The sequence below is a fragment of the Ipomoea nil genome, unplaced genomic scaffold (assembly GCF_001879475.1).
Source record: "Ipomoea nil cultivar Tokyo-kokei standard unplaced genomic scaffold, Asagao_1.1 scaffold2283, whole genome shotgun sequence".
In the NCBI taxonomy this organism is placed as follows: domain Eukaryota; kingdom Viridiplantae; phylum Streptophyta; class Magnoliopsida; order Solanales; family Convolvulaceae; genus Ipomoea; species Ipomoea nil.
Window position 1 is genome coordinate 1145982 of NW_017618711.1, and position 14910 is coordinate 1160891.

The 14910-nt window shown below is 33.3% G+C and overlaps 1 protein-coding gene and 2 non-coding genes across 3 annotated transcripts; all 3 read left to right on the top strand.

Moving 5' to 3' along the window:
- Nucleotides 1-4735: 4735 nt before the first annotated feature.
- Nucleotides 4736-13994, top strand: LOC109151061. The gene is made up of 6 exons (XM_019298971.1): nucleotides 4736-4867; nucleotides 5890-6034; nucleotides 6742-6812; nucleotides 7107-7192; nucleotides 7571-8147; nucleotides 13573-13994. Exons 1-6 carry the CDS (start codon nucleotides 4766-4768, stop codon nucleotides 13846-13848), a joined length of 1257 nt encoding a protein of 418 aa, XP_019154516.1. The 5' UTR covers nucleotides 4736-4765; the 3' UTR covers nucleotides 13849-13994.
- Nucleotides 9296-9377, top strand: TRNAS-AGA. Its single transcript has one exon. It is a non-coding gene; the product is annotated as a tRNA-Ser (tRNA).
- On the top strand, nucleotides 9756-9837 carry TRNAS-AGA. Its single transcript has one exon. It is a non-coding gene; the product is annotated as a tRNA-Ser (tRNA).
- Nucleotides 13995-14910: the final 916 nt, after the last annotated feature.

Consider the following 14910-nt stretch of genomic DNA (forward strand, 5'->3'; position numbering starts at 1 on the left):
TTTTTGTACTGAATGTATATTATACAATATAAGTTGGTCCTTCAAGTTTCAAAAATGACCTACAATAGTCTTGTCGTTAGTATTTCCCGTCTGAGCCGTGAAATGTGAGAGCATTTTAGACCTTTCAAAATTTTCTCACCCAAGTTGGGCGAGAAAATTGTGAAAGGTCTAAAATGCCCTTCGCATTTCACGGCTCAGACGGGAAATACTAACGACAGGACTATTGTAGGTCATTTTTGAAACTTGAAGGACCAAAAATGATTAATTTGAAAGTTTAGGACCATAGGTGGTGGAACCACTATACTCGAGGGACCTTGGCTGGTATTAACTCTTTCTAATCACTATCTATTCTTCATTCTCTCTCAAGGGTTTCCTTGGGGAGAAACTTCTGAAACATCATTGCTTCTTGTAATTGCTCTAGATTTAGTGAAGATTTAAAGTGATTTCCAGCTTGTAACTCCATATTACTTTCCTTTCAAGTTGTATTCTCAATTTCACAAGTGATCAAAGCTAAGTTCTTTTTTACTTACTCTTCATTTACTTCAATTCAATTTGTGCTTGCAATGCCTTCAATTTCCCTTTGTTTTTGCTTTTCAATTCACAACACGATTAGGTAGACCTTATTAGGGATTTTGATTTAGTTATCTCTTGTTATGAATGCTTGAGTGAATTCAATTGAAAAAAGGATGATTTAATGAATTAGTTAGCTAGAGTTCTTGTTGAGATGAGTAAGTATTTTGTATGGACTCCTGTATAATTAGGACCTAATTACACAAGAAGATCATGGATGTGTGTTGGTGCTATGAAAATGAGGCAACACTATAGCCACAATACTCACATTTCCAATCTTGATTTGAGAAAAAGAGGTTGGAAGAAGATGTGAACATTATGTCTTTGATAAATTATTCCAATTAGATTGAATTGCACTGAGAATGAGATTCAATGCTAATTGGTAGTCCAAAATGGTCATGAGAATGACATTGACACTTAGTAACATCTTCCTTGATCCTTGATTAAATCCTTGCATGATCCCTATCATAGACAACTCTTTGGCGTCTAGGCAAGAGTGGCTTAGTCAAAGCTTCCACTTTTAGCTTGTTATTTTTTTTTTTTTACTTGTTACTTTCTACTTCATTGTATTGATCTTGTATGACTCACAAACCTACCACTCGAGCTAGATTATAAACACTCGATACTTTTGTGATTAACCACCAACTATTCAACACCCTTCTGATCAACTTCTCGTGACGATATTCGCTGTGAGGATACCCTCTCATACACACCAAACCTACCATTAAAACCAACCTATCACTACTATTCGGGGATATCTACTGATTTTCAAAGTTTATTATATTATAGTCTTTTAACGAGAACATAAAATATTAAAATAAAAACATTTCCAAAATAATTTATCATCTAAAGTATGAATCAAAATAAGATTAGTTCTTCTCAATAAACTACCAAATAACCAACATTCTTGATCAAAGATAACAACAACAACAACAATAACAATAACAACAACAACAACAAGCTAAGAAAATTCGTGCGAAATATATTCCAAAATATTATTTATGCTTACAGTAGGCATGTCTAAGCATATAAATTCAATCATTTAGTACATAATTATTCAACAGTATTCCGGTGGATTGGCAATATATGCTAGCTAGGAAGAGAATTTGTGTGACACCCCGAAATCCAAATTCGGTTAAGGGATTAATTAAGTAATTAATCCTATTTCAATTTGTAATTTAATTCCTTAAATTCCTGAAATTCAATAGTCGGGGACTAGTAATTGACTAGTCAACCCCAAAGTCAAAGTTGTACCTTGAGCTTTGTAAGGAGTTCCCTTGTTCCTTACACATTTCCATGTTAGTAAGGGTATTCTTGACCTTTCACCTTGTGTTAGTATTGTAACCTAACCTAGTAAGAACATCCTCATTTCTATCCTTTCACTTTCCAAAATCCTAGCTCCAGCTTCTCTCTAAAAAGGTGGATAGCTTTTCTTCCAACCCAAGTTGAAGCTTTGCCAAGACTTCAAGAGTTGTCTCCAAGATTCTACCTTTCATACATTTGGGTATCTAGGAGGGTAAGATCCATGTTCATCTTGTGTTTTTAGTGTCTTCTTAGATGTCTTTTCTTAAAGATAGAATCTTTATGATATTTTGGTATGATCTTGAAGTGGGTTTGGAAGGTGGGCTTTGATAGGAGCTTGGTGTGGTGTTAAGTGAAGGTTTTTGGTCTACAAGAGGTAACCCATGCTCTACAAATCTATTTTGCTTACCTATGTGAATATTTCTTGGATTCTACATGTGTTTTGCTATGAAATGTGAGTGTTTATGCATTGTCTTGTGAAAATGCATATTTAGAGCTTGTGTTTAGGGTTCATGTGTGCCATTGCTTGGCTATTCCTTTGATTCAATTCATTTTGTTGTATTTGGTGAGATTTGGCATGTTTTGGACTTGAATTTGAGTTTGGAGATGAAAATCCCCGAAGGGATTTATTTTGGTACAGGTGTGTACCCGCGGGCGGAACGGCGGGTAGGTGTCCACTCGTCGCCCACCCGCGGGGTACAGGCTGTTTGTGGGTATGTACCCGCGGGCAGAACCACGGGTAGGGGTCTACCCGTGGGTCCACCCGCGGGGTACAGTATATGGTTGTTCAGGGATTTGTTCCCCGTGATCCTTTTGACTCGGTATTTGGTCTTTTGACTTCCCGATATTCTTTCGTGGAACTATTTGAGTGTCTTCTTGAGGTTTCGTATGTCTAGAAGTATATGGTAGGAATCCATGTAGGTTTTGGTGTCTTGAATCGTGCTAAGTGTTCAACATTGTGTTTCGTTGAACCGTGATGAGTCTTGTGTGTTCTTCGGAACTACGTTTGGTTTACCCGTTTGATAAACATGCTAGTTCGGTGTTTAAATGCTAGCTTGTGTGTTGTTCGTACCTTCCTATTGTTGATGATAACTTGTGTTATTCATCGTTGTTGTTGTTGGGCTGTGACCCATTCCTTGATTGAGTATGGTTTCATATCTTCGTTGTGATCCGTTGATTGATTCCTGTTGTGGTGTGATGTGCGTGTGGCTTTACTTGGATTGCACGATTAGTGGTATGAGACACTAGTCACCAAGGTATTGCAGTGGTCCTCGTGGTGGCCATGACGCGATTATGGAGTTTGTGACCTGAGTGGCATGTGTTGCCGTGTGTGTGATCGGTACCCTCGTGTACTATGAAATTGGTGGTTTTGTTGGTGGTTTGTTGGTGGGGGACGACGGTCTCAGGAGGGAAAAGGTTGGACTAAGAAGTACAGGGGTCCTGGAAGTAATGGTTGGAAGAAGATATAAGGTTGGGGGTAGCCATAAGGTTGGAACCGGGCATAAGGAAGGCATATCAACTCGTGATGGGTGATGTCATGAGGGCTTTTGTAGCCGTTGTTGTGAGTTCTCTTCTTGTGACGTGTGTAGTCACAAAGGCATGTGTTGCCGTTTGTTGTGTCTTTATTCCTTTGAGTTATGCATGTCGGGTATGAATCTATTGTGTGATGATAGATTATACCTTGAGACTTCTTGATAGTCGTTGTTGTTCCTTGTAGTCTTGGGATGTGTTCCCGTGTTCTTGTTGAGAGTGTTGAGTCTTGTGTTGACTATTACTCTTGGTTTTGGACTTATGTATATACGTATTCCGTTTCGCAAATGATTTTACAAATGTATATCTTACCTATGTATGATATTTCACATGTATTGGTGGGTTACCAGCATTATTCGCTGACCGGGCGTCGTCCCATGTTTTATATGCTTCTTTCAGGTGATGATTAGACGAGTGCGCGGTCTAGTGCCAGCTAGTATAGCTCCCCTTTTATGTTTTGTGGCCTGTGAGCCAATCTAGACTTAGTACTCTGTTGGATGGTTGTAGATTTTAAACAATGCAGATTTAGCCTGTGTGTTCACCCTTGGGTGAGCGTGGCATAGCACCCCGTTTCCTCGTTTTATATATATACCTTCTCTTTCAGTCTTCCGCTGTGTTTGGTATTTTGGTTTAAGTTATCTGCATGTTTTAAGGCTTTAAATAGCATGGTTTTAGGGGGTGTTACAATTTGATTTTAAAATGACTTTCCCTTCTTACTCACAGCTACCACACCTTTATCCAAGATAATCAATTTGCCGCCAAATACCTTTCGATGGATTGTGCTATTTACACTAGCTAGGTATAGAATTCAATTTGAAAATGGTTTCCCCTTCTAACTCAAAATTGGCACACCTAATCCAAACAATTTAAACCGTCAAAAAATTATTTATATGATAACTCATTTGTCACCTATGGTCTTTCCAATAGATTGTGTTATATATATACACTAGCAAGGTATAGATTTCGATTTGGAAATGCTTTCCCCTTCTTACTCAAAACTACCACACCTAAACCAAACTAATTGAAGCAATCAAACCAAATCATCGTTGATGTATGATAACCCATACTCCATCTAGTCTTTCCGGTGAATTGTATTGTATACGCTAGGTAGGTATAGAATTCGATTTGAAAATGTCTACCTACTCAAAGCTGTATTATTTTGTAACTTTCTAAAATTTAGAACTGCTTTTCTGAGTTGTCTTTGCTTCCCCTTTTTATGCCCGAAAGTTCATCACCATATTTTGTCATGCCTGAACCTAGTAATGATAAATAGCAGCAAGAATAAATGGTGTGAGATAAACAAAAAGAAATACCGATTGCTAAGATCTGAAAAGAGAGAGAGAAGGAGAAACTGTGTAGAAATATGGCATATGACTTGAGGCACATACTTTCCGGCTTTCTGACAGCCTCAATGCTCCTCATGTTGTGTAATATGATCAAGAAAGATCTTATTGAGCCACCGTTGGTATACATTTTAATTTTTCACTCAATTTATTTTTTCATTAATATTCTTCTATACAATAGCGGTATAATGTATTAAGTTTTTTATTTTTATATTTTTATTTACCATATCATTTTTATTTTATTACATTCATACATGTATTTCCATATACACATTTATCAATGTTGTGCAACTTCTTGTTTTTGACTTATACATGGCTAGTTGATTTGATCTCTCAAAAGTAATGTCTATTAAAATGGTCCTTAGAGATGTAAATTTTGTACAATTTACTATGGGCTCTTATCATAATCATAGGAAAATATATTCTAATAAAATGAATTTTTTTGTCTTTCCATTTTTATTAATTAGTTGATTTTTTCAGTAACTGGTCGTGGGTTACAAATGTGTGCATAACTAAGCAAGTAAAAGGTAATATTTTTCGGAGTTAATTACCAAAATGTCCCTTGATTATAACGAAATTACCAATTTAGTTTTTAACTATTTTTTTAACCAATTAAGTCCCTCAACTTTAAAATCTGTAACCAATTTGGTCCTCCGTTTATTTGACTCTTAGTCAACCGTTAACTTGGGACCAAATTGATAATTTCGCTATAGTCAAGAACATTTTTTGATAATTAACTCTATTTATCGTTTATAAAAAAATCATCTTTTTTCATATAATTCCTAGCTATAATCTTAATATATTTAAAGATAAGAGAAAATAGTGGTTGACAAATAAATAAATAAATAAAATTGAACAAAGAATCAAAATCACACAAAAATGACAGATAGGTCTAGTTTTGTAAATTTCAATTACTGAGGACCAAATCAACTAACAGTTAACAATCCATACATCAAAAATTAAAAATGCTATTGTCTGAGTAAATAATATATAATTTAAAAATTGAAATGTGAGTAAAATAAGAAAAAAATTTGAGCTACAACATATTAAATGCTGTTTGAATTTTCTTGTTTCATTATTTTTCATTTCCATTTTTGTGGTTAAAATACCTATAAATATATGTTGTTTGTATATTTATTGATAGGGTGATTTCTCAATACAACCCATCACTCCAATCAATGTGATAAAATCTTCTTCTGGTAATGGACGACTTCGTACCTCATCCGACCCTTGGGGAGTAAACAAAAGTATAGAAGTATTAAACCCTTGCTGGAGAAAATCAACAAATTGTAAGTACTTGGAAATAATTATGTATGTTAATTATATATATTTTTTGAAAGTCAAAAATTGATGGTAATTACTGTATAAGATCAAAAATAAAGTCAGTTTGGACAGAGTCCCAATACAACGTGTTAGCCTGTGAATAGGCCATCGAAACTAGACTGTGAGCTAGTACTTGGAAATATTTATGTATGTTAATTATATATTTAATCCTCAATCAACTTCATATACATTCCTAGCTAGTATGTATATATTATTTGTAATTAAAGAATACATGTTTTCGTTTAAAAAAAAAAAAGAATATATGTTTTGTTTTATGATGAATTACTAACAATTTTTTTTTTTTATCTATCAATTATGATGATCGAAATTTCAACTTTTAGCCCTTCACTATGTATTTATCAAAACATAATAGGTTTACTTTTCAAATTAAGCACAATTAATTCAAAACATTTGAATTTTCAAAAAAAAAAAATAAAATTCAAAACATTTGAAATATTCTCAGTTTTGAACGTTATTTCACCGAACTTTACCTATCTACAAATGTCAAAAAATCAAATAAATTTGGTCATATTAATAGTTAATGATGAAATGTGTAAATGTAATTATGATTATAATTGATGATGAACAAATAATAGTATTAACTTTTACATTAATTTTTTTTTATTATAATTGTATTTTGATTTTCTTATTTATTTTCTTCATTTCTTTTCAGCAAAACCACAAGAATCAGAAGGTTTTGTATTTGTCACATTGGCTCAGGACCCTGACTATCATATCTCACAGGTTTGTCTTTTTAATTTTAAGTATATTTAATGACATAGGAATTGAATGTTAAACTGTTATTTAAGTAGTAGACTAAGAAACTTTTAATGCAAACATTTTCTTCTCTTGAGTATCATATCTGTCACTTTGGGCATAACCCCTACATTGTCGCCGCCGATATTCGAACTTTGTTCTTTCTCTTAAATACTGCCTAATGAACCATTGAACTAAACTCGTACGGCCTTAATGCAAACATTTTCTATGTAACTATGAGGTGCACAATATGATTTATTGCTTAATTTCTCCATGTATTAGATTGCTACTGCCATTGTTGTTGCTAAATACCTTGGAGCTGCTCTAGTCATTCCAAACCTAAGACAATCTGAATCGGGGCAAAAAAGGTTAGTCACGATAGATATACAATTTGAGTTTACTATTGTAATTTAAGCCTTGTTTGGTAACATAATTAGTTTATTAGTCAATTTTGGCTTATTTAATCACTATATATTAGTTGTTTGACTTGGCTAAACAATCAATATGAGTGTTGGATTAATTAGCTTTTTGTAATAGTTTATCTCTCCAAAATGTTAAAATTCAAATAAGTTTTGCATATAATCAGCTATCAACTAATTTACCAAACACTTTTTTTTTTAATCAGTTAATGCTATCATCTAGTCAAAATCATATTAATCCAATTAGCTAACTACTATTTACCACTCCTAATTTAACTTGTTCATGCTGTATCTGTTATATATATCAATGCCTAAACCCAATTTCAGGATGTTTGGAGAAATCTATGATTTGGAAAAATTCACTGAAAGCCTAGATGAGAAAGTGCCACAGGCTATGGATTCACAATTGGCAGAAATATCTAATCAAAGGGTTACCACAGTGAAGGTGCCTAACATGGTTTCCCAAGAATTCATCAAGTCAAACATTGAGCCAATATTCAAAAGCACAAGAAATCTAAGGCTTTCTATTTACTTCCCATCATCAACTAAGGAGCAAATAACAATGAATCCATATGGATGTTTGGGTACGTTTGACACCTTGATGTTGAGCCCAGAGTTGCAAGAATCCATAGACTCCATGATTGGAAGACTGAAAAGCCTCAACCCCAATTCAAAAGGACGATTTGTTGCGGTGGACTATAAGGTTGTTGAAACCATACCAGAAAATACCGAGTGTCCTCTTGACAACGCAACTGGAATCAAACATTGCTTTGATGCAAAGGAGATAGCCCATTTTCTAAAGAAGATTGGTTTTCAAAATGAAACAACTATTTATTTGACTCTAAATGGCTGGCACACAAGTATTGAGCATCTTAGAGACATTTTTCCTAACACCTTTACCAAGGTACGTGAATTTTAATTTATGTTGTTTATCTTACTCCAAAAATGATCCATCATTCGATAATTATTATTGGACGGAGGCCAATGAAAGGTCAAATCCACCACCAGGTCGCTAGATGATTATGGGACTGCGAAGGCCTGATGGGTTAAGTTCAACACCATGCCTCTCGAAAATGGGACAATAAATAAGGAAATAAAATTGAACTAACCATCAATTCGCTGCTAGTTATAACTTTAAAGAGTAAAAATTGTACAATTAAAGAGCAAAAACTATGTAGTTTGGGCAAAAGCCTGAAGGGCTAAGTCCAGCACCCTGCCTCTTGAAAATGTGGCAGTATATAAGGAAATATAATAGTTGTGCCTTCGCTACAAGCTATATATAGTGGGATTGTTGGCGTAATGGCCTGGTAAGTGTTTGATCCTAATAAATATACTGTTTTGTTGCAATAGGATGCAATCGTTCCAGCAGACGAGAAGTCGAAGTTCCTGGATCCTGAAAGAACTGAACTCAAACAGATTGTAGATTTTTATGTATCATCTGCAGCTGATGTTTATGTCCCAATATCTTCAAATTTGTTTTCTGACAACGTTGTTGCAAGGAGAATCGCCACTGGAAAAACACAAGTTCTTGTGCCGGCCAACAGATCTTCACTTACAGCAAAGGACTATGTTCCTCCCTACATATCAGAGAAGAAACATTGGGCATACTCATGCTTTTGTTGATAAATAAATCACAAATCAAATAATGCATGGATGGCAGAATGGATAAATCAAGATTGATTATTGAAAGTTTCACAAACTATCATACTTGTAAATCAAACCAAAAAAAATTCTAAGAGTATTAAGTGTTTTATTTGGGGAATTGTTATACCAATGTTTAAATTTTGTGATTAGATATGTTAATTATTCAGAATAAATATATATTATTATAATAAACATTTATATTCACTAATAAATTAAAATTTTAATTTACTTATCCTTAACATTATCATACTTGTAAAGCTTGAAATGCTATGTACTAAAAACAAGATAGTCAACCCTAGGGTGTGGTTGAGTGCAAGGGACTCATCCATCCTTAACCAAGCCGTAAGGGTTCGATCATTGGTTTTATGTATGGAGCAACCTTAAAAAAGTCCAAATTTAATGTCAAGAGTGGGTGTGCCAGAGTGGTTATCGGGCATGACTAGAAATCATGTGGACTTTGCCCGTGCAGGTTTGAATCCTGCCGCTCACGCTTCTTTGCTGTCACCCAATAGGCAGTATTTGTGAGAAGAATTTAATGTCTAAGTTTCAAGTGATTTGTTTGATTTAGTTCTTCTATCCCAATTTTGTCACCCAATAAGTAGTATTTGGGAACAAAAATCAAAATTTAATGTCAAGAGTGGGTGTGCCAGAGTGGTTATTGGGCATACATGACTAGAAATCATGTGGGTTTTGCTCGCGCAGGTTTGAATCCTGTCGCTCACGTAGCTTTGTTGTCACCCAATAGACAGTATTTGGGAGAAGAATTTAATGTCAAGTTTCAAGTGATTTGTTTTATTTAAATCTTCTACCCCAATTTTGTCACGCAATAAGTAGTATTTGGGAAAAAAGTCAAAATTTAATGTCAAGAGTGGGCGTGCCAGAGTGGTTATCGGGCATGACTAGAAATCATGTGGGTTTTGCCCGCCCAAGTTCGAATCTTGCCGCTCACGTTCAATCTTTGTCGTTGTCACCCAATTGGGAGAAGAATTTAATGTTTTAAGTGATTGGGGGCAAATTATTGTATGAAGTAATGAATATTAGGTACATTTTTAATATATTAAAAGTACATTATTTTTGTACTCTGAAAGTACATTATTTTTGTACTGAAGGTACATTATATAAAATAATGTACCCTTAGTATATTAAAAATGTACTTTCAGAAAATGTATCTTACATACATAAATAATGTACCCTTAGTATATTAAAAATGTACTTTTTATTTATGGTCCACACAATTGTGTGGACCATGGTCCATGCAATAATAATTGAGTGATTTGTGTGATTTAGTTTTTCTACTCTTTTGTCACCCAAATTTAGTTCTTCTACTCCAATTTTGTCACCCAATAAGAAGTATTCGAGAGAAGAATTTAATGTCAAGTTTCAAGTGATTTGTTCAATTTAGTTGATGTGGTGCTAACATCATATTTACCTAACTTATATATTATTGTATAAATATTTAAATTTAATTATTTTTACCACCAATATATTACAATGACCTCTTGTATAGACTATAGAGAAGGCACTCACTACCACTAGTCCACTATACCACTCCCTTATCTTGCTAATTCATTGTAAAGAATGATTAAATGTCATTATAAAATGAGATTTGTATAAAATTTTAGTTGTATTAAAAAAGTTTCATAAAATTTAGAAAAAATTGATAAGTAATTTTTTTTTTAAATTTATATTAGTAAAAAATTAATAATGACGAGAAATTTTCAATATTTTAATTTATTATCGTCTATAATATTTTAATAATGGATATTTTTATATTTTGTACTCCATACATATTACTTATTAGTTTATCAAAATATTAACATTAATAACTTTTTATTTATGGATTGCAAATGTTAATTTGAATAAATTAAGTCACGTGTATTTTAATGTGAATTAAAAAAAATGGTAAAAAATCTAAATAAATTAAAATATTAAAATTTAATCTTCATTTTTATTCTTTTTTATCAATATAGGTTAAATTAATTTTTGTATCAATATATTATTTTTCCAATTAAACTTCTTAATTCAACTAAAATTTTCTACAAAACCCATTAAAATGGGATTTAATCATTCTTTACAATGAAAGAATAAGATAAGAGCGTTGTAAAGTGGGAGTGAGTGCATTCTTTACACAAGAGGTTGGTATTCAAATTTCAATGTGAGCATATATGTATTTATTTTGGACATATATAATGTAATATACTAGTGATAAAAATAATTAATTTTAAATATTTATAAAATAATATATGAGTTGACATGTAAGTATGATGACGTGTCAAAAATAATGTCAGCACTACTTTTTAAAGTACAAGGACCAATGAACCTTAGCTTAATTGGATTATATTGTTTTAATTTGTTGCAATCAATATAGGATGCAATCGTTCCAGCAAATGAGAAGTCCAAGTTTCTCTGGATCCTAGAAGACCAGAATTGAAGCAAATTATAGACTTTTATGTATCTTCTGCAGCTGATGCTTATGTACCAACATGATCAAATGAGTTTTCTGAGAATGTGATTGCAGGAAAATCGGCACTGGGAAAACGCAAGTTCTTGTGCCCACCAACAAATCTTCGCTTTCAGCAGAAGACTATATTCCTCCTTACATATCCATGAGCAAACATTGGGCGTACTCATGCTTTTGCTCATAATTCACAAATCAAATAATGAAGGATGCATGGGGGGAATGAATAAATTAAGATTGGTTGAAAGTTTCGCATACTATTGCGCCTTGTAAACCAATCAAGATTGGTTGAAAGTTTCGCATACTATTGCGCCTTGTAAACCAATCAAAAGTGTAATAAGTGTTTCATAATAAATATGTATAGTAATAAACGAACTCTTATATTGAGTAAGAGCATCCCTAATAATAGACAATTAATTTTTGGTGGTTTTTGTCAAGACAACACAGAAAAAAAAAAAAAAAAGAGGGAAGAGGAAAAAAAAATGTAAATGATTCCGGGCACCGCGCGTTCAGGAGATGTGCTGCACACGCAAGACTTATGCATATGTGCCTTAATTTTGCCTTCTTTTCTCTCTCCTCTGGGCCCACAAAAAACCTACATTGCAAGAGAAAAAACCCTAAAAAAATCACCCCTCCCATTTGTTAAAAATCAACCCATTAATTTGTTACTGTTCCAAAAATCACCAAAAGTGCAGCATAATTGTGGATGTTTTAAGAATTTAAAATTATAATTTACTTTATTGACGTGCATACTTTAGATTATCAAACATATAAAGCTTAAAATATTCTGTATTGCTCGTGATTTAATGAATTAATTCTTTGTCCTAAAAAAAATACTCTGTACTAAAAAGGATAGTTATCAAGTCATCGGGTTTGAACATACTCGAAACTTAGCCCAAGCCCACGTCCCTCCAATGTCCCCTTGTCAATGTTTTAAAATCATTAGTTTTTGTTAGGAAGAAAGTGCAAATTAGATTAGGATTGAAAAAAGGCTGCACTCCGACCCGACAGAGCATTTGGGAGGATGTAAATCATGGTAACTCAACTGAACATGGCTAGATTGGTGCTCACTGCGCACAAGCAACCCCCCTCACTCTGAGAGGTAGCTTCCACACTGCTGCTGGTGAGACTCGATCCCTAGTCATTCTTCCAAAGTTTCACCTCTGTGACCAGTTGAGCTACCCATGCGGGTTCCAATTTCACAAGTAGTGATCAAAGCTAAGTTCTTTTTTACTTACTCTTCAATTCATTTACTTCAATTCAATTGTGCTTGCAATGCCTTCAATTTTCTTTTGTTTTTGCTTTTCAATTCACAACACGATTAGGTAGACCTCATTAGGGATTTGGATTGAGTTAACGCTTGTTATGAATGCTTGAGTGTATTCAATTGAAAAAAGGATGATGTAGTGAATTAGTTAGAGTTCTTGTTGTTGTGTGTTTTGTATGGACTCTAGTATAATTAGGACCTGATTACACAAGAAGATCATGGATGTGTGTTGTTGCTATGAAAATGAGACAACACTATAGTCACACTTGCTTTGAGAAAAAGAGGTCGGAAGAAGATGTGAACATTATGTGTTTGATAAATTACTCCAATTAGATTGAATTGCAATGAGAATGAGATTCAATGCTAATTGGTAGTCTAAAATGGTCATGAGAATGGCATTGACACTTAGTAACATCTTCCTTGATCCTTGATTAAATCCTTACATGATCCTTATCATAGGCATTAGGCAACTCTATGGCATCTAGGTAAGAGTGGCTTAGTCCAAGCTCCCACTTTCAGCTTGTTAATTTTTTTGCTTATTACTTTGTATTTCATTGAATTGATCTTGTATGACTCACAAACTTACTACTCGAGCTAGATTATAAACATTCGATACTTTTGTGATTAACCACTTACTATTCAACACATATTTGGTCCACTCCTCATGACGATATCCGCTCTGGCCTGTGACCCTCACAAAGACACACACACACACACACCAAACGTACCACTAAAACCAACCTATCACTAATATTTGGGGATATAGACTGATTCCCAAATTAAAGTTTATTATAGTCTTTTAACGTTAATATCAAATATTAAAATCAAAACATTAAGTTGGCATGTAAGTATGATTATGTGACAGAAATGATGTCATCACTATTTTTTAAAGTACAAGGACTAAAGAACCTTAGCTTAATAATTCGATTATATTGTTTTAATTTGTTGCAATCAATATAGGATGCAATCGTTCCAGCAGATGAGAAGTCCAAGTTTCTGGATCCTGGAAGACCAGAATTGAAGCAAATTATAGACTTTTATGTATCTTCTGCACATGATGTTTATGTACCAACATGGTCAAATGTGTTTTCTGAGAATGTGATTGCAAGGAGAATCGGCATTGGGAAAACGCAAGTTCTTGTGCCCACCAACAGATCTTCGCTTTCTGCAGAAGACTATATTCCTCTTTACATATCCAAGAGCAAATATTGGGCGTACTCATGCTTGTGTTCATAAATCACAAATCAAATAATGAATGATGGATGCATGGGGGAATGAATAAATCAAGATTGGTTGAAAGTTTCGAATACTATTGCGCCTTGTAAACCAATAAAAAGTGTAATAAGAGTTTAAGTTTTTTACTTAATTGGGAATTGTTTATAGTTTATACCAAAGTTTACTATTTTTTAAATTTTATTTTATATTAAAGTATGTTATTAAGAATAAATATGTATAATAATAAACAAACTCTTATATTGAGTAAGAGCATCATATCCCTAATGATAGGCAATCTTTGGTGGTTTTTGTCCAGACAACAAGGAAAGAGAAAAAAAGAGGAAAGAGGGAAGAGGGAAGAGGGAAGAGGGGATAAAAAAAAAAAAAGCAAAAAAATAAAAAATGATTTCGAGCGGCGCGCGTGCAGGAGATGTGCTGCACACACGAGACTTGTGCCTTAATTTTGCCTTCCTTTCATTGAAGAAGGACCAATCACTAAGATCTGAGAAGAGAAAGAAGGAGAATCTGTGAGTAGAAATATGACATATGACTTGAGGCACATACTTTCCGGCTTTCTGACCACCTCAATGCTTCTCATGTTATGTAATATGATCAAGAAAGATCATATTGACCCACTGTTGGTATATGTTTTACTTTTTTCGCTCAATTTATTTTTCATTAATATTCTTCAATGGTATAACATATCAAGTTTTTTTTTTTTTTTTTTTTTTTTTTTTTTTTTTTTTTTACCATATCATTTTTATTTTATTACATTCATATATGTATTTCCATATACACATTTATCAATGTTGTGCAACTTTTTGTTTTTGACTTATACATGGCTAGTTATATACACATTTATCAGTGTTGTGCAACTTTTTGTTTTTAACTTATATATGGCTAGTTGATTTGATCCCTCAAAAGTAATGTCTATTAAAATGGTCCTTATTAGAGGTGTAAATTTTGTACAATTTATTATGGGCTCTTATCATAATCATAGGAAAATATATTCTAATAAAAGGAATTTTTTCATCTTTTCATTTTTATTAATTAGTTGAATTTTTCAGTAACTGGCCCTGGGTT